The 19135-nt window shown below is 39.8% G+C and overlaps 1 protein-coding gene across 2 annotated transcripts in view; it reads left to right on the top strand.

Moving 5' to 3' along the window:
- The window catches only part of LYPD6B (LY6/PLAUR domain containing 6B), a 230068-nt gene extending 218809 nt beyond the window's left edge, over positions 1-11259 (top strand). For both annotated transcript variants that reach the window (XM_036746501.1, XM_036746500.1), the window contains 4 exons: positions 157-309; positions 3354-3452; positions 6965-7095; positions 10483-11259. In XM_036746501.1, coding sequence (XP_036602396.1) covers positions 195-309; positions 3354-3452; positions 6965-7095; positions 10483-10647 — 510 coding nt within the window. In that variant the 5' untranslated portion in view covers positions 157-194 and the 3' untranslated portion in view covers positions 10648-11259. The remainder of the gene's footprint in view (positions 1-156; positions 310-3353; positions 3453-6964; positions 7096-10482) is intronic.
- Positions 11260-19135: the final 7876 nt, after the last annotated feature.

Below are 19135 nucleotides of genomic sequence, written 5' to 3'. Positions count from 1 at the left end.
CTTTCCTTGGATCAGGATGGGTTACCGTATGTTCCCAGGTTCTAGCAAGAGAAAGATTTGCTACCTTTGAATAAACGGGCTGTAAAACAGACAATGTAGTTTTCCCGTTTCTCTTTTGTGTTCTCCATGTGGTTTGACTCTCTTTTTCCTTTCTAGGTTTATGAGGTTGGGATTTTTCAGTTCATCAAGGCAGCATGTTGCCCCTCGGTCCTGGGTTAGCTGTAGCTTGTCTTCAGATATTCATCTTCTGTGAAAACTGGGCTTTGGCCAAGAACATCAACTTCTACAGCGTGAGACCCCCTCTAGATCGTAAGTAGCTGGTTGCCACCCAGGTACCTCTGCCTTGTCAGCGATCCCCTTTGACATCTGTTTCAGCAGTTCACAGCTCTGCCTTCTTCTGGGCATGTTTGGGTCCTGAACACACTAAGGTAGGCGTTCATCATTGTCTGTGGTTTAGCCACCACCAGGACAAAGACATTGTCTTAATTTCTTAGCACTCTGGAGTGCTTTGGTTGTCTTGGGGTCATCCTCCTTGTCCATTTTCAGGTATATTTAAGCAATGCTCCTTTAATTCATCCTTTGATTCTCCTCTATTTCTCCGCGGTTTAAGTGAGAAATATTGCAGGGATCTTATTGACCTCTGCATTGCAGAAGTGTCTTACATAGAGGTTCATAAAGTATAGGAGAGAGAGCGAAAAAAAAATCCTAGCTTGCAAAAGTTTCTGCATAATTGATACCGTACTAATTTCCCCAAATGGCCAGATTAACATTTTTGAAAATGAATAACTACTTGGGAATTTTGGAGGGTTATATTTTCTACATCTGCATTAATATTGTAGCAAATCATCACCAGCAATAGATACAGAGAGCACCGTTAATATTCAGCTTCCAAATCAGTAAATGGCAACTCGTTATGGAGCTCGTTCTGGGGGAAATAGTGGGTTTATTTGTACGTGTGTGTGTGTGTGTGTGCGCGCGCACGTGCACGCGTGCCTGTGTGTAGTTTTCTTTGGCCGCTCGTAAGCACTTTGTCTAAATGTGGCTCAGCATACAGAATGCTTTCTTTTGGCCTTTTTAAAAGCCAAAGTCTGATCTCGGCTAAAACTCGGGTTCTACTGGAGAAGACAGAACTTCAGTGGATCTGAGGAGCAATTTAGTCTCCCGAATCCATATCTGTGATGTTGCATTTATTGAAAAAGAGAATTCTAAGCAACCACTTCATCATATGGGACCAATGAGAGCTGCCTGATCTCCTGCCCCAATGCTTTGTAGCCCTTTGCTTTGTCCTAACTTGGATTTCCTTTCCTTAAGGACATGTGAGACAGCAAGTGCACATCTCTAGGCATAAACTCAGGAGGGTTATTAATGGCCAATTTAAAATGTGATAACTCCAGTGTCCTGGGAGCTTAATTACATAAGGCAATGTCAAAGTGTAGCATTTGCCCTAAAGGCTTATTCCAGGATGGAAAAGCTATGAAATGCTAAAAGTACAGGTTCTCACAATACTTAGATCTTTAGCAAATTAAACCGGACACACTAAAATCTGAGCAAAGCTAAAAATGTATCTATCTTTGATGTTTTATTTTTTGCCCTCTGGACTTTGACCTTCAACATTTGGTCATGGATTTTTGTCTAGAGAGCTTCATCTTTTATGGAAGAAGGAGCTATATAATAAAAAGAGCACTGCCCCTGGAATCAGAGGACCAGGGTTCAAATCCACCTCTGACATTTACTATTTGTGTGACCTTAGATAAGTTGTTACCTCCCTGGGCTTCAGTTTCTTCATCTGTAAAATGAGGGGATTGGGTTAGATGACCTCTGAGGTTCTTTCTAGCTTTCTAGCTATGATCCAGGGATCTAGGGGTTTTTGTTTGTTTGTTTTTCTTTTTGGTTTTTTTTTTTTCAGTTGTTATCTCTTTCTTCTAGCCTGTTCTTTGTGCTGGACCTGAAGTCAGGAAGACCTGATTTCAAATCTGCCTGTAGTCCAAGGGTGGGGAACCTGTGGCCTCAAGGCCACATGTGGCCCTCTAGGTCCTCAAGTGCAGCCCTTTGACTGAATCCAAACTTCACAGAACAAATTCCTTAATAAAACTTAGTAAAACTTGAACTCAGTCAAAAGGCCTCACTCAAGGACCTTGAAGGCCACATGAGGCCTTGAGGCCACAGGTTCCCCACCTCTGCTGTAGGCACTTATTAGCTATGTGACCCTGGACAAGTCACTTAAACTCAATTTGCCTCAATTTTCTCAAATGGCATGATAGTAATAACACCTGCCTTCCATGGTTGTTGTGAAGATCAGATGATTTAATATTTATAAAGCACTTTGTGAATCTTAAAGCACTACATAAATGCTGGCTTATTATTATTAGAGTTATTTAAGATAGGGTGGGTAGATACTTAAATCTCTCATTTCTTCAGTTTCCTATAGGAGGCACTGAGTGTTTAATCCACTATGTTATACACTGGCATTAGTTTCTTCAAGCATGGAGGCCAGCAGGATAGAATTTTTGGCCTGATTCAGATCCCTAAGTATGGGTTTGGGTTTCTTTGGTTTTTTATTGTTGTTTTTTTAAATCTCCAATCAAGAAATTAAAAAAAAATTCTAGGATTCAGTCTGGTATAGAAATGTTAAAGCATCACTGTGCCACATTATATTCTCCCATTAATATGTGAACCCACCTCCAAAGGAGGAGAAGGAAATCAGCCACTTGCCTAAAACTTATAGAGAGAGTTGCCTAGCACATACAGAAATTAAGTAAATGGCCTATGGTCACACAACCTGGCACATAGTCCATAGTAATCACTGAATGAATACTTGTAGGCATATGTCAGAGATGGGACTTGAACCCATGTGTTTCTGTCCACAAGATTTGTGCCGTGTTTACTCTTCCATACTGCCTCTCTGTTACATAATGCTGCCTATAAAATTCCTAGCCAAAGTATAATGCCATCACCAGAAGAAGGAACAAAAAAAATCACCTTATTTTAAATGCATATATGAGCAGCTAGGATGGGATCTTGTTGGGTTATGGCTCACAATTATATAGATTTGGTCAAATCATATACTATCAAGCTTAACAACTACAAAGTATCATTATGATTATAAAACAGTAAGTCTGGTATCTGTAGATGGCTTGAGGCACTAGTTACTTTATTTCGTAGTCACAAGTAGTTAAAATAGGCCCAATAGTTCGTAGCAAGGGAGTTTAGTCTTGTTTCCTAACGTCCATTTATAAAGGGACTCAACTATGGATGTATCTGACTCTAAGAACTAAAGAAACATGCTGTGTTGTCTAATGCTTGAGATATTTTCTTTTTGGCAGCCTGATCTAACTTTTCCAATTTCTTTAAAGCCACGCCGTTTCCAAACAGCTTCAAATGTTTTACCTGTGAAAATGCCGGGGATAATTATAACTGTAACAGATGGGCAGAAGATAAATGGTGTCCACAAAGTAAGTGTGCTGGAATTTGGAAGATACTCTTTGATGATCTCATTTCACTTAGATTTTTCTTGACTCACCCATGGCATGGACTTTGAGTTTAATGGGATTAGCATACCAACAGGCTGATGTCCTCTCGGTATGCAATGCAAGAACAATGTATCCTGTGATCCTGCAAACTGGCTTAGGCCCAGTTTCCAGCTAGAGTCCTTACTGAAGACATTTACTAAGGGGTGCTTGTTAGAGAAAACACAAACAAAGCTGATAACCTATATCGTGTAGTAACTTCCAAAATGTTTGCTGCTGACTTTTACCATATCTGACATATATTCTACCTAAACAAATTATAAGGGTTTCTCCACTTTTTAGCAGGGGCTGCTAGGTGGCATAGTGGATAGAATGTCAGGCCTGGAGTCAGGAAGACCTGAGTTCAAATCTAGCCTCAGACACTTATTAGCTATGTGACCCTGTTTGCCTCAGTTTCCTCATCTGTAAAATGAGCTAGAGAAAGAAATGGCAAACCACTCCAGTATCTCTGTCAAGAAAACACCAAATGGGGTCACGAAGAGTCAGAGATGACTGAAAAAAAGACTGAACAACAATAACATAAGTATAAGCTAAGTTGGAAAGGGAAATTGGAGTTCAATATGAAGAGTTTTATATACCAAACAGAGGAGTTTCTACTTTATCCTAGAGGCAATAAGGAGCCTTCTTGAGCAGGGGGGGAACATGGTCCTAATATCTTAGGAATAGAATCTTATGATTAGAAATGTAAGGAAAGTAGGAATGTATAGAATGCAGGATGAATTAATTGTTCTTAGGCTTCCAAAACTAGGGAGGGGGCAAAATGCGTTCAAGGAATTAGGAAAAGAATTTTTTTTTCCATTTGTAAGCCAATTGGAACACACTTTTTTTCTGGTTGCATGGATGGCATTTCCACTTATAAAAGTTGTGCTTACAAAAGGAAGTTTACTTAGAGAGAGCATCGGCAAGCTATAGGAAAGAAAGTATGTTTAGGAAGCAGACATCACTGGTTCTGTGGGTCACAGCTTTGCTGTCTCTGTGTTGTCTATAACGGCTGGTTATTAGAAGCCTAGGGGAAGAGCCGGGTGACTCTTTGTACATTGGCATTCTGGTATCCAGCCCGTTGGGAAACTATTTCAACAGCCTGAGCTTCCCCTGCATGGAATATGGCTTTAGGAAAAGCTAGTTCTGCAAACGTGGCAGGGCCCTGGGAAATACTGCTTCTAACACAGAAAGTACCAGTGAAATCGAAAAAAAAGAGTTGTTAAAATCCAATAATACTTTATCTTGAATCAGTTTGAACATTCTATATAGATTTCTTATGACATTTTATATCGGTGTCCCCATTTTTCACTGGTGTTGTTCATCCTTTGTTCACAAAGAGGACCAATGACATCAGGAGGGGAGTGTCTTGACTTGCAAGTGAATTGGATTCGAGTGAGGCAGAGCCCTGCAAAGTCATCAGCCTCATTCTCTGCTCCAGAGTCATCTTGATCCAGTGGCACCACATAGGTCAGGACAACTGGCAATGGCCCAGGATGCAGTGGCAGACCTTGGCCTTTCGAAGCCAAGGTCTTTCCCAGGTTTCGGTTTGTCTGAGGCAACACCCATTCAGTGGTTAAAGCCTAAGTGAGAATGGAGGTAAAAGATGGCCTAGTTTGCCTTCACAAAAGAATCAATCAGGGAAGGGAAGATTCTAAATATAGCCTCTAATCTACTTAAGGTTTTACTTATATTCCAGCTAACTGTGAAACCAAGATTTCCACTGCTGTTTGATTCCTATCCTTTCTGATTCATTCCGTGGATGGATGTCATCTTTTGAGCAATACATTTTCCTTTTCCCCTCTTAACCTTGAACATGCTTTAGGGAAGTAGAAAATTGGGGACATCAATGTCATACTCTCATATTCTCTTTCCTCATTGACTTTTTTTTTCACCTTTTGTAGCTGATTCAGTTGAAGCTTCTAGTTAAGCTTCTTGCTTAGTCTGTGAATTTTTTTTAACCCATTTTGTCATACGTTAAGTGAAGTCATTTTCAACGGGGATATTCTTTGCTATTTCTAAATTTTAAAATGGCATCCCACATTCGGCATGTTCTTCCCTTGTGTGATCAAAACGGAAACTGTGGCTTTCATTTTGGTTGGTGATGCTAGTGATGTGCAACTTATATATATATATATATATATATATATATATATATATATATATATATATATATATATATATATATATATATATATATATATATATATTTATGGGATTGAGGTAGATGGAAAAATTGAGTGACTACATACTCACCCAGGCTCCAGTGATGCTAATAATCTGGATTTATTACTAATGATATAATTTCTTACCTGGCTTTTTTACATTTAGTAAGAATAGTTCCTTAGCTATTGTTCTTTGTCATTACTGTATCTTATATAATAATTAGTTCCTTTTTAGCAGTTACAATTCCCTAGTTTGTATACTTTGTTAATAATAGGATTGGATATAACAGGATATGGCTTGGATGATATTTATTCTTTCATTTACGTGAACTTTGACCATTAATTTTTTAGCTGGCTTCAGCATGCGCATCATTTTGTATAAGCGTGCATGGTTACCAGTTTTCAATCATTTTTTTTCTTGTTTATGAGGAAGTATTTAGTTGTTTCGTTTGGTTGCTCTCCCTTTAGAAATAGTGATTAAAAAAATCTTAGATTTGTTTGAACTTTATTTAGATCTCTTCAAAACAAGAGGTAGTCTAGATTTGTTGCAGTGATATTTGTGCACTGGTTCTATCTCTGCACTCTTGGTATCTCTATCCAGGGGAAGCATCTTGGAGTGCCCTAGAGCATGCTTTAAGAGAGAGCCTCTTAAAGGGTGAAGGCTCACATGTGGAAGGAGAATTCTGGGTAGAAAAAGTCCAAAGCAAAGTAAATAAATATGGAAAGAAAAGCATGTATCTGCATATACAGAGAGAGAGAAGTTAGAGCTGCTTCAGAGGAAGAAAAAGGAAAATACATTGAAGAGGAATAATCAAAGCAAGATGGAGAGATCATACATACAGGAAAATCAGAATAAATACTTGCTGCATGGACAAGTCAAATAATGATATATTGGTGCACAATTTGAAGTGATTGCATTTCTGTCCTGCTAACAAGAAGCTAAGCTGTTGTTTTGTTTTAGCCAAAATGTTAGTTGATCTAAATGCAATTAATTCAAATTTTCTATTGAATGTTTTTCCATTCTCATTCTCTCTCTCTCTCTCTCTCTCTCTCTCTCTCTCTCTCTCTCTCTCTCTCCATCTCTCTCTCCATCTCTCCCTCTCTCCCCCTTCCTCCCTCCCTCCCTCTTCCCCCCCTTTTTCCACTCATCTTCTCTCTCCCTCTGTCTCCTTCTTTCCTTCTCTTTCCTCCCTTCTTTCCTCTCTCATGTCTCTGCTTCTCTCCTCTCTCTCCCTCTGTCTGCCTCTCTTTCTCCTCAGTCCATTATGAACTTGTCTTGGTCTTTCTTCTTAGATACACAGTACTGTTTAACAGTTCATCACTTCACCAGTCATGGAAGGAGTACATCTATCACCAAAAAATGTGCCTCAAAGAGCGAATGTCATTTTGTTGGCTGTCACCACCACAAAGAAAGAGGACAAACAGTAAGAATTTTCTCTCTGTGTGTGTGTGTGTGTGTGTGTATCTGTGTCTGTGTATGTGTGTGAGAGAGAGAGAGAGCGACATAGGAATAAAAGTTGCTATATTGCTAAATTTGGCTCAGGTCTTTCAGGTCTTTCTTTACAGAGAGGGCACTTGACCTAAGAGATAGAGTTGCTGGATTTGGTGTCAGGGAAACCTGAGTTCAAATGCTACTTCAGATACTAAAAAGCTCTGTGACCAAGGACTAGTTGATTAACTTCTCTCAGGCTCAATTTTCTCTATAAAATAAGTAATAATGGCATTTACTACACAAAATTATTGTGAGAATCAAATGGGATGCTTATAAAGTGCTTTCTAAACCTTAGAGCCCTGTGTAAATGGTAGCCATTATTATTTATAATAGACATTCCTGTGATTTCTGTCCAGTAGGAAAAAAACATGAGACTAGCTGATATGTTTGAATACATTTATAATTTGGAAGAAAATGCCTTTGAGATACTTGAATGTAAATGGCACTAGTGATGAGATAAAGCTTCCCTTTCACATTACATGTTGCTGGCGAAAAAGACAATTTCCATAATTTGATTTTACACTTTAGCCCAAAAGCTCCAGGAGAATTGTTGGAGGCCTACTCTTATAAGTCTAACAGTGATGCTTGAGCCATCCATTGAGAGAATTACATTACAAATTCCAGGTCTGGGATTCTATTCTTGGACAATAATTGTTGAATGAACTGGAAAACAAGAGTAGAGAAGGCAGAGATGTCTATTGTGATGCTTTCTTTTTGCCAGAAGAAACCTTGTTTAGCTTGGCTCTGTGAGACAGATTAATGTGTGTGTGTGTGTGTGTGTGTGTGTGTGTGTGTGTAGGTGTGTGTAAAGATCTCAAATGGAGTTGGTAAGTCTGAAATACTTCATTGTAGGTATCTTATAGATGTGCCTAGATGATTGACCCATTTCCTATTTATGGGATAGATATGTTAGGGGTGAACTTATACCTTTCTCATCCTGGCTTTTTAGAAAAGGCATCATGGTGTTGTAAAACCCAGAGCTACTCATTTTGGCATCAGGAAATCTGGGGTCTAGTTCTGGCTTTGCCATTAATTAGTTCTACAACCTTGGGAGATCTTTTGACTTTCTTGGGTCTTAGTTTGTTTTTTTTCCCTTCTGTAAAAATGAGGAAATTAGTTTCTCAGGTCTTTGAGTGCACTAACACTCTGTGACCAGTATTCTGCATATACAGAGGAGTAGAAGGACAGGTGTAACCAGGAAGCTTGCAGAAAATTTGAAAAGATATTTGGCATTTTCTTGATACTTTCAATGTAAACACCGTGGAAAAGAGCACTAGACTTGTAGAGACTTAATTTTAGGAAGGCTGGTTGTGCAGTCAGAAGACAGGAAGTTGTATTAGAGAACCTGTACTAGAAGGGACCTCAGAGACCATCTGATTCCAATACTAGCATTCTTTCCACTGCCCTGGTGTAGTTAAGGGATCCATGCTTGGAGCCATCCTACCTGACTAAGAATCTTCTAGCTTTCACTTGAAGACCTCTAGTAAGGAGAGAACCCAAGGCAGACCATTTTACTTTGAGATAGCTCTAATTGTTAGGAATTTTTTTCCTTACATTGAGACAAAACCCATCTCTTTCCAATGTCCATCCATTGCCTCTGGGCAATGGAACAAACCAGTTGAGCCCCGCTCCCATAAGGTGGCACTATAGTTCCTTGAAAATAGTTATTGTGACTCCCCCAAGCCTTCTCCTCTACAGAATTAGCATCCTAAGTTCCTTCACCTCATTTTCATAGACAGAGCATGCTCTCAAGGCCTTCCTCTATTCTGGTCTTAGTCTGGTTGCTCTCTAGCTTTTCAATGGCCTTCAAAAATGTTGCCAATGGGAATGGGACACAACATGTGACCTGCCTAAGGAAGAGGACAGTAGGACTATCACCTCTCTCACAGTCATTATGACTCCTTAATATAGCCCAAGATCACATTGACTTTTTGGCTACAGTGTCACATTGTTAATTTAACATTGAACTTGTAGTCTACTAAGGCCCCCAGATCTTTTTCAGAATAACCTTCTGGGACCACAAAGACCAATTCCTGTCCCTCATCCATAGGCTGTTACTTGCAGATAGTTAACATGACTCCTCTAAGTCTTCTTTATTCCAGACAGCATCCCTGGTTCCTTCAAATGATCCTCTCTGTGAATTATCTCAGGATGCTGAAAAGGGGCTTCTCAGGGAGGTAGGGGTTGGACTGGATACCCTCTGAGGTCCTTTCCAACTCTTATCTAGTCAGTCCTTCCCAGTTTTATCTTTTTAAAGTTTATCTTTTATACTAATGTCCTATTAACTGTCTTCCTAGTAGATTCAGCCCACTATTCTAACATGTTGAAAACTTTTGAAATCCTGACTCTCTCATCCATTGTGTTAGCTACGCCTACAAGCTTTGTCATCTGCATATCTGGAAAAGATGCCATCTATACCTCACCCAATTTATTGATTAAAAAAATAGTTATGTAGTACAGGGCCAAGCATGGGTCCCTTAACTACACCAGGGCAGTGGAAAGAGTGCTACTATTGGAATCAGAACACTTAAATTGGACTCCTGGACTTTGCTATAACTTATGTTACCTTAGACAAGTCAGTTAGCCTTTCTGGGTCTTAGTTTCGTTCTCTATCATGAGTTCAAATCCAGCCTCAGACACTTAATAGCTGTGTGACCCTGGGTAAGTCACTTAACCTTGTTTGCCTTAGCTCATCATCTATAAAATGACCTGGTGAAGGAAATGGCAAACCACTCTAGTAGCTTTGCCAAGAAAACCCCAAGTTGAGTCACAAAGAGTGGTCCACACTGAAACAACTCAATAAAAAATGAAGGAGTTAGATTAGATTTCAGACTCCCATCTCCACACCTATAACCATAATGAGTCATCTAAGCAATAGTGCTACCCTACAAGAGCTACCTACAATGATTCTTGTCTTTGCTGACAAGTAGAATCTCAGCAACAGGTTACATGCAAAAGTCCCTTCTTCCCATTGGTTTTAAGGCCTTATCTTACCCAGCTTGTGAGATTGTGAACTCACTCGAATATAAGAGTGCTTGTTTCTTTGTTGGTCCCTCCCCGTCCTTTCCCCTGCTCAGGCTCCTGTCAGGTGCTGATAAATCAGGGATAAGATACAAAATAATGACAGCAGGAATAGAATAGGACTTGATTGATTGATAAATAATGTATTTTTTGGGGGGGGGATCACCTAATAACTGCCTTCTTTAATCTACTTTTGTTTTTCTCTTTTTCCTTTCTTATTCCTCCCTGTTTTGTTCTTTTCTTTTTTCATTGTTGTTATTTGTCGATCCTTTCTTTGACACTTTCTTTTCCTTCACAGGAATGCAGATCATGCTGCGAAGGGATGATTTGCAATGTGGAAGTCCCCACGAATCACACAAATGCAGTGTTTGCAGTCATACAGGCCCGGCGGTCATCAGGCACCATCCCTTGGACATTCAGTTTGCCAGTGTTTGCTTGTGTTTTCACAGTTCAATTGCTATGATGCCATTGTTCCCAGGAGAAGTAGAGACGGTCTCTCCCAGCATAAGCTTGAAACTGTGAGCAATGAACTTTGTGGTTGGAGATGAACTTTGCACATCATGAAGAATTCCGTAAGCACATGTTAAACCACAACACAGAGGTGTGTGGTGTATGGAGCCAAGCATTTGTTAAGCTAAAGTGCCCCATGAAAGGGCCTGCAGTATTGAGAAGCCAGGATGGAGGCAAGGATGGAGAACCCAGAGGCAAGACCTGGAGGGGCTTAATCTACCATTTTTCTTATCACTGCTGGTTGCACTGTTCAGTACTGAAAGATTTTAATGGATTCCTCTAGTATTTTAAAATCATAATAGGAGCAGAGGCAGGGAAAAAAAAAACCCTTTGGGCCAGGCCCTTAGCAAGAAGACCATCTGGTCTTCCCTCAACACAAGGAGGTTGCTGAGTCAGACCCTCTCAACCATTTTGACTTGCTAAAAATTCACTTCTTAAAAGTATCCCATTTCCTTAGGTGAGAAAGCCATATTCTCATCAAAGGGGAACAGTAAGGAAAAAGGAAAGCAGCTTTAGGAAAATGTTCCAGTTTAACCATTCTGAAGTCTGGTCCTCTGAATGTGGGAAAAATAAAAGCTTTTAAATTATGTAATTTTGGTGTATGTGTATCTTTTGCTATTTATGTGATATATTCCAAAGTCTAAAAGTTGTCTTTCAGTGGTTTCTACAGCAAAGAGGAGTTTCTTGCTATTGGTAGATTTTCATATCAAGTATCCAATTCTTTGATATAGTAATTTTTTTAAAGTCCTTGCCCTCACCCAAGATGCCGGGGGTGGGGATGGGGGTTAGGGTGTGGGTACTTAAAAAATCCTAATGTAGACGTAAACCTGTTTTGGAGTCCTAAGCCCAAAGGATCTATTTGCCTTGGGAAAACTCCTGATAAAGCTACACCCTTAGAAAAAGAAGCTTAAGGAATCCCCAAGATACCATCAACAAAACAGGATGAGAAGTTCCTTCTCCCTCATAAGGAGTACACCACAGAATCAAAAGAGCTTCCTCCAAACGAATCCTATTAGAACATTTTTCTCTCACTTTGTCAACTCCCCACAGTAATCTCTTTTCAGAGCTCCAGGTGAGCATCTTCTCTCCATGATCAGAAGACTGTTTGCTTTACTATCATTTAGGATGTGTGCAGGCATGACCTCTAAGCAGTCTCTGCTTATGCCTGCAATGCCAGCTGATTGGGTAGTTGAACTTTATATTGAGCTGGAGCCATTAAAAAATTCCCTGTGGTTTACAGCAGGGGGTGGGCAAATTACCTCCCCTATTTTTGTACAGTTTGTGGATTTCTTACAGATATATCTGTTCCCCCCAAATAAGAATTAAATTTAAAAAAAAAGCCAAGCTTGTGAGCTGTACAGAAACAGGCAGCAGACCAAACCTGCTCTCCCCTACCCCTAAATATGAATTAAAAAAATCTTTCTTTTGCTTTTTTGAAAAACTAAACTTGTAAACTGTGCAGAAACAGGCAGCGGGCTGGATTTGTCCCTCAGGATGTTGTTTGCCAATTCCTGGTTTACAGAATTAATTAGCAAGCATGTATTGAATACCTACTGTGTGAAAAGCATTGTGGTATGCACTGAAGATACAAGCACAAAAGTAAAACAGTCTCCAACCCTTACAGAGTTTACATCCTAATGGGAGAGACAACATGTATATATATCGGTATATTATAAGATACAAACAAAGTGGATGCAAAATAACCTTAAACAGGAAAGCACTAGAAGCAGACAGGATTAGGAAAGGTCTCTGTAGCAGGCAGCACTTGAGCTGAGTCTTGAAGGAAAACAGAGATTCCAGGAGGCAGAAGTGAGGAGTGAGAGCATTCCAGGCATGGAGGAAAAGAGCACAGAGGCAGGAAGTGGAGTTTCATGTGGAAGAATCAAAGCATAGTACATATCTGGACCATAGAAAGCATAGAGTAGAGTTAACATATAAGTAGAATGGAAAGGCAGGAAGGACCAAGTTTATGAAGAACTTTAAATGCTAGAGGGGCTTATATTTGATCCTTAAGATAATAGAGAACAGCTGGAATTTATTGAGTTGACATGGTTAGACCAGTGCTTGGGAAAATCACTTTGGTGACTATGAGGAGGATGGACAGCTTGGAGTGAGCAGAGACTTGCATCAGAAAGATCAAATAGGTTGTTGGAATAGTCTACTGAGAGGTGAGGGCTTAAATTCAGGTGGTGGCTGCATGAGTGGAGAGAAGAGGGCACATCCAACAGATGTTCTGGAGAGGAAAACAAGATCTGGCTGTTGATTGGATAGAATGTCTGTGATAGTAAGGAATTAAGTTGGACCTGAAGGTCGTTAACCTGGGCAGCTGGAAGGATAGTGGTGCCCTCCACAGTGAAAGAGAAGTTCAGAACAGTAATGAGTTTGAGGAGAAAGATAACGTGTTCTCTTTTGAACATTGTGAATTTGAGATGTCTACAGGACAGCCAGATAGAACAGGCAGTTCACGATGGAGGACTGGCACTTAGAAGAAAAACTAGGGTTATATAGATCTCAAGGAAGGATATCATTTAGATAGAAATGATCATTGAATCCATTGGAGCTTATAAGATTACCAAGTGAGAGATTATAGAGAGAGAAGAGAAGAAGCCCCAGTAGAGAGCATGTGTGACATGATTACGAATCAGGAAAGGAAACTGAGGAATGGCTAGACAGGTAGGAGGACAACCAAGAGAGAGCAAGAACGTGAAAACTTAGATAGAAGAAAGTATTCAAGGGAAGGTGATCAATAGTATCAGAAGTTGTATAGAAGTCTAGAAGGAGAATTGAGAAAAAGCCCATTAGATTCGACAATTAAAAAAATCATTGGTAACTGTGGAAAGAACAATTTTAGTACTGAAGGCAAAAGCCAGATTCCAGAGAAGTCACTAAGGGAATTATTCCTGCAACTCAGTAACTTACTTCTGGCTTGATGAGATTGACCGCTCTGTATTTGTGGTTCTCTTGCTGTGATGGAAAATTTCAGTCCTCAAAGTGATTTGCCCAAGGTCACAAGGTAATAAGTGATAGAGTGGGATTTGAACCCATGTTATCTCCAATGATTTCAGAACTCTGTCTCTTCAATGTATAAGATCATAAATTTAAAACTAGAAGGAACTTTAGAGATCATCTATTTCAGTCACCCCCACCATTGTACAAATAAGAAAACCAAAGCAAAGAGAAGGGAAAGGGCTTTGAAATGGTGAATTTAGGATGCCTATAGGGCAGCAGATAGAAACATCTAGTAAACAGTAGACTAGAACTCAGAAGATTAGAGAGACCAAGAAGTCCTCATAGGTGATAAGAGATTTGTTGCGACTTGAAGCCCTCTCACTCCAAATGCAAATTCCAATGCTTCTAAGTTAGTTGCTATGGTTGAGGAAGTTCACTTCCTAGTGGCCAACCGCTGGTGACAAACCTTTAAAAATGTAGCTTGGATGACAGGTCTACCATCTGGCCTATACCCACAGCCTTTCCTTCTGATTAGGACCAGTCAGAACTTGTGTTCTTCTGGGAGAGACTCTAAGAACCCATTGTAGCTTCATATTGTGATGAGGCATCTGAGGGAGATTTTTGTCAAGGTAGAAAACAGAGGAAAATGGCAACTGGTAGGCTGTCTTCCCCATTAGCACACTTATTTTCTTGTTGTGATGGTTTATGCCCTGAAGCCCATTCAGTATTTTAAATATTATGGGCTGGTTTCAGGAGCTGATGACAGCAATGACACAAGTCTATATTTATGCTGCATCTCTTTTTAAATGTTCTAAGTGCTTCACACCCTAATCCTCCCAACCTCCCTATAAAACAGGGAGGAGGGAGGCATCATCATCCCTAAATCTCACCAACCCAGCCTAGGGAGCATCAGTTTGGAAGTATGAGGTAGATTTATCCCACCTTTCATTCATCAACTTGAAGTATCAAAGCTCATACTTGAAATTAATTATGTTTGGTTTTGTTTGGAAACACTTTAATAGCGTCTTTGGTTTCTTTCCATTCCCCAGGGTTTCTTTTGAGTACTAAATGTATGAATTGTCTAGCACAAAAGCATTAACAGCTGGTATTTTTTTCACCTTGCTTCTGTCTCTGTTGTCTAGGTCAGGGGTGGGGAACCTGCAACCTCAAGGCCGCATGTGGCCCTCTAGTCCTTTGAATCTGTATTTCATGTAACAAATCCCATTAATTAAAGGCTTTGTTCTGTAAAACTTTGACTTAGTCAAAAAGCCACACCCAAGGACCTAGAAGGCCCCATGTGGCCTTGAGGCCACAGGTTCCCTACCCCAGTCTGGGGTAATGGATATTCCTATGCTTCCCACCCCAGGAAAATTCACTCTTGCCCCAAATGGGTATTGAATGGATGTTTCCTCCCATCTACCATGAATGTTTAAGGTTTTCCTGTTTGATAAACATATATAACCCAGCAACTCCTTTTAAGTACAAGTCCAGGACTTCCATGCTTAACGTGTCTGGCCTGGCAAATGTGTATTATGTAGTCCATCACTGATTGTACCAGGAGCAGTTTGTCCAGAGTTCTTTCTTTTTCCATTGGCCATCTTTGAATCATTTAACTGTCACCTCAGTTAGCAGGCAATGGGCCTAGATTGGGAAGCTGGTCTAGAGAGAGATACAGGGAGAGGATCAGTGGCATAGCTTCATAATTCTAGGCCCTTTGCATAAGCATTTCGAGTTAAGCTTACATTTCAACACTAAGTGACTAATATATCATCATAATTGAAATTGTGCCTACTTTTTGTTACTTGTTGCTCATTGCAAAGTGAGTAGAATGCTGGATCTGGAATCAGGGAGGCTAGGGTTCAAATCCTGCCTCTGACAATTATTAGCCTGATGAAGTCATGTAACTTATTTAGCCTCTTTAAGCCTCAGACAACTTGCTAAGTCTTAGATGTCAAGTTATGAAAGGTTTCCATCTGCATCAGTGCATGGAGCTGCCACATTGACAGATCCTGATGTTGTCCATTATGAGAAGCATCAGAGTGTCTGTTCTGGTAGCAAAATTGCTTTATCTAGCTCTGGTAAGCAATAAGAGAGAAAACCCAGGCCGATCAACTTTGCTACATGTCAATATTTCTAGTGAGAGATTTGCAAAGAGGAGATGTGGAGAATGCAAGAGAGTGAATCTGTTGATGAAATGTAAGGGCCATAAATTATTCAATTAACACACTTATTAAGGCATGGTGGTAGACACTGAGGAAGATACAAAGGTCAGACTCATAGAGCCGACAATTTAGAAGAGGAAGTAAGCTATGCATACAAATGACTCATTCAAAATAAACAATGATACAAATGGAATTCATGCTATCCTTGTCTCCCATTACTTGGACTGTCATAAAGAATGGTTGTCATAGACTCTTGTCATGTATTTTAGATAAATCTACTTCCTCGAATAAGTTGTTTCTGTGTTTTTATTACAAGTTCAATCAGAATGAAGTAAGTCATTTCTTAGAAGCGAAAGCATGCCTGTATACTCTTCAGGGTCAGATGGGAACTAATAAAACTAATTAAACTAACTTTAATTAGTTTTATTAAACTAATAAAATAAACTAATAAAAACATTCAGAAAGCTGAAAGAAGAATTTAGAGAGTCAGGAAAAGTTGGCAACCTGTCCACTTTCTACAAAATCTGAATGCTGTCAAGTCACCTACTTAGAGCAAAATGTAATCTGCCTTTATGATTAGATGCTGACTCTTACTTTGACCTTTAACAAAATATGGAGCCTGCCAACTTTTAAAAATCTTTGCTTTGACTTTTGGACCTTCTACATCTCATTTGTCATCTTGTTCTATGACCTCAGATGCTTTGATTTCTGTGTGATTAGCGTGCCCCTATTCACTCCTGCCATTTTAGAGTGAAGGGAAAAAAAAACCCAAAACATTGCCCAGATGGAAATTGTTGGCATGTTGGTCGCTGACATAGCCATGCTGCTTTCCATCATTTATTTAAACATATTCCTGCCCCATTACGGTCAGGACGAATGTCTAAGGTGAAGGTGGTTGAAAGCTGACTAGGTGGAATTGCTTTATGTTTCTGATCACCCATGGAGCCTAACAATGGTTATGCTTAACTTCATTCATATTGCCCTTTCCTTCACCAATTTCAGTTAGAGAGAAAAAACTAGTTGAAGATATTCTGCTTTTCTCAAATTTCTTTTACTGTTAAAAAAATCCTTTTTATACACTTTTTTCTCATTTGTGTAGTGGGTGTTTTTTTTTTTTGCATGTATACCCATTTTATTTTATTAGACTATTTTAAGTTTAATTCTAGATTCCTTTTGGGCAGAGACCAAGTCATAGTAATTCAGTGTGTGTTGTGGGAACAGCACTGGCTCTGGGATAGAATTCTACCTCTGACCCTGCATATAAGCTCTTTTTGGCCTTAGTTTCCTCGTTTATAAACTGAGATTGGATGAGATAGTCTCTGACCTTCGAAGACTAGTTTCAGGTGGCTGCCTAGCCAAGGTTCCCTCATCTTGTACTAAAGTTGATTTTTTAAAAACCCAAATATAAAACTGCATATTCAGCCCTGTTACATTTCATTTTATTGGATGTGGCCCAAGATTCTAGCCTGTCACGATCTTTTTGAATCTTGTCTGTGTCATCTAGTGTTGTTAACTTGAAACTTTCTCCATTTGTCTGTGTTGTCTGCAAATTTGATACTCATGCCAGATCTGCTTTTTATCCAAGTCATTGATAAACAAAACAAAACAAAACAAACCAAAGCAAGGACAGATCCCTGGAGCACTCCCCTGGACACCTCCTTCCAAGCTGGATGGATGGGGTACACACTTTATTAAACACCTGCTATGTGCCAGGCACTGTGCTAATCATTTTATAAATTTTTTTTGATCCTGACAAAAAAAACAGAGAGGTAGGTGCTTATCAAATTATCTCCATTTTACATGTGACAAACCAAAACAGAGTTGAAGTGCCCAAAGTTACACAGCCAGTAGGTATCTGGGGTCAAATTTAAACTTGGGTCTTCCTGACTACAGACCTAGTGTTAGAATCCACTGCACCTCCCAGCTGCCTAGGTTATCTCAAACCATTAATGACTATTCTTTCTCTCAACCAGTTCAGCATCAAAAAACACCATGGGAATATGGCAGATATTCAGAGAAAATTCTTAGAGGCAGCTGGTGGCACAGTGGATGGAGTGCTGGGACTGGAGTCAGGAATTCCTGAGTTCAAATCTAGCTTCAGACACTTACTAGTTCTGTGACTCCATAACATAGGGATAATAATAACACCCACCTTGCAGGGTGGTTGTGTGAATCAAATGGAGATGTTTGTAAAAGGCACTGAACTTGTGCCTGACACATAGTAGGCACTATAGAAATGTTAATTCCCTTTCTTCTTTCTATGAGGAAACTGAGGACTACAGATATAAAGTGACTTGTCCATTGTCCTATCGATAAACAGTTAAATAGTGTCAGAAGCAAGGTCTTCTAAATCCTTCCGCTGTTCTTTCCATACATAGCATTATTACTGCCTCTGATAATATAAGGAATTCATTATTCCTGAAGGTCTAGCTCTCATAGGCAGCTTCCCTTCAGAGGCAGATGAGCACTGAATGCAAAACATTTTGATTGGTGACTTTAGACGAGAATTCTACATTATGGAGCATTTTAAAGGGGAATCATTAGCATTTGGTACAGATATGTTATATATAATATATATATATATATATAATATATATGTATATATATATAATATATATATACAAGTGTGTGTTTACATGGATATATACATGTGTATATATATACTATATACACATACTATACACACATATTTCAGAGATTTTTTTTTTTAAAATCTCAAGGATAGCCTTTTTACTCAACTTTATTTAGGAAAATGTGGTTTTGCTCAAATAGGGTGTGAATTTTTAAAATGTATGCTAAACACGTTTAATAAGTTTGTGTTAATTTTTATGTTAAAAAGAGACTGGGTGGGTGGGGCAGAGCCAAGATGGTGGCTGCAAAGCAGGGACTAGCATGAGCTCACTGCCAAGTCCCTTCAAAAACCTATAAAAAATGGCTCTGAACCAATTCTAGAACTGCAGAACCCACAAAATAGCAGAGGGAAGCAGGGCTCCAGCCCAGGACAGCCTGGATGGTTGCTGGGTGAGGTCTTTCACACAAGGAGCTGGGGGTGGAGCAGAGCCCAGCATGGGTGGGTGTGGACCAACCAGACCAGGAGCTGGGAGGAGCGGGCCCTAGCACCCTGAATCAGTGAGCTGTGGCAGTTGCCAGACTTCTCAACCCACAAACACCAAAGACAACAGAGAAGAACTGCAGAACCCACAAAATAGCAGAGGGAAACAGGGCTCTAGCCCAAGACAGCCTGGATGGTCTCTGGGTAAGGTCTATCCCGCACAGCGGAGCAGAGCCCAGCATGGGTGGTGCGGACCAACCAGACCAGGAGCTGGGCGG

The sequence above is a fragment of the Trichosurus vulpecula genome, chromosome 2 (assembly GCF_011100635.1).
Source record: "Trichosurus vulpecula isolate mTriVul1 chromosome 2, mTriVul1.pri, whole genome shotgun sequence".
Lineage (NCBI taxonomy): Eukaryota > Metazoa > Chordata > Mammalia > Diprotodontia > Phalangeridae > Trichosurus > Trichosurus vulpecula.
This window is presented reverse-complemented; position numbering and strand designations above follow the sequence as displayed.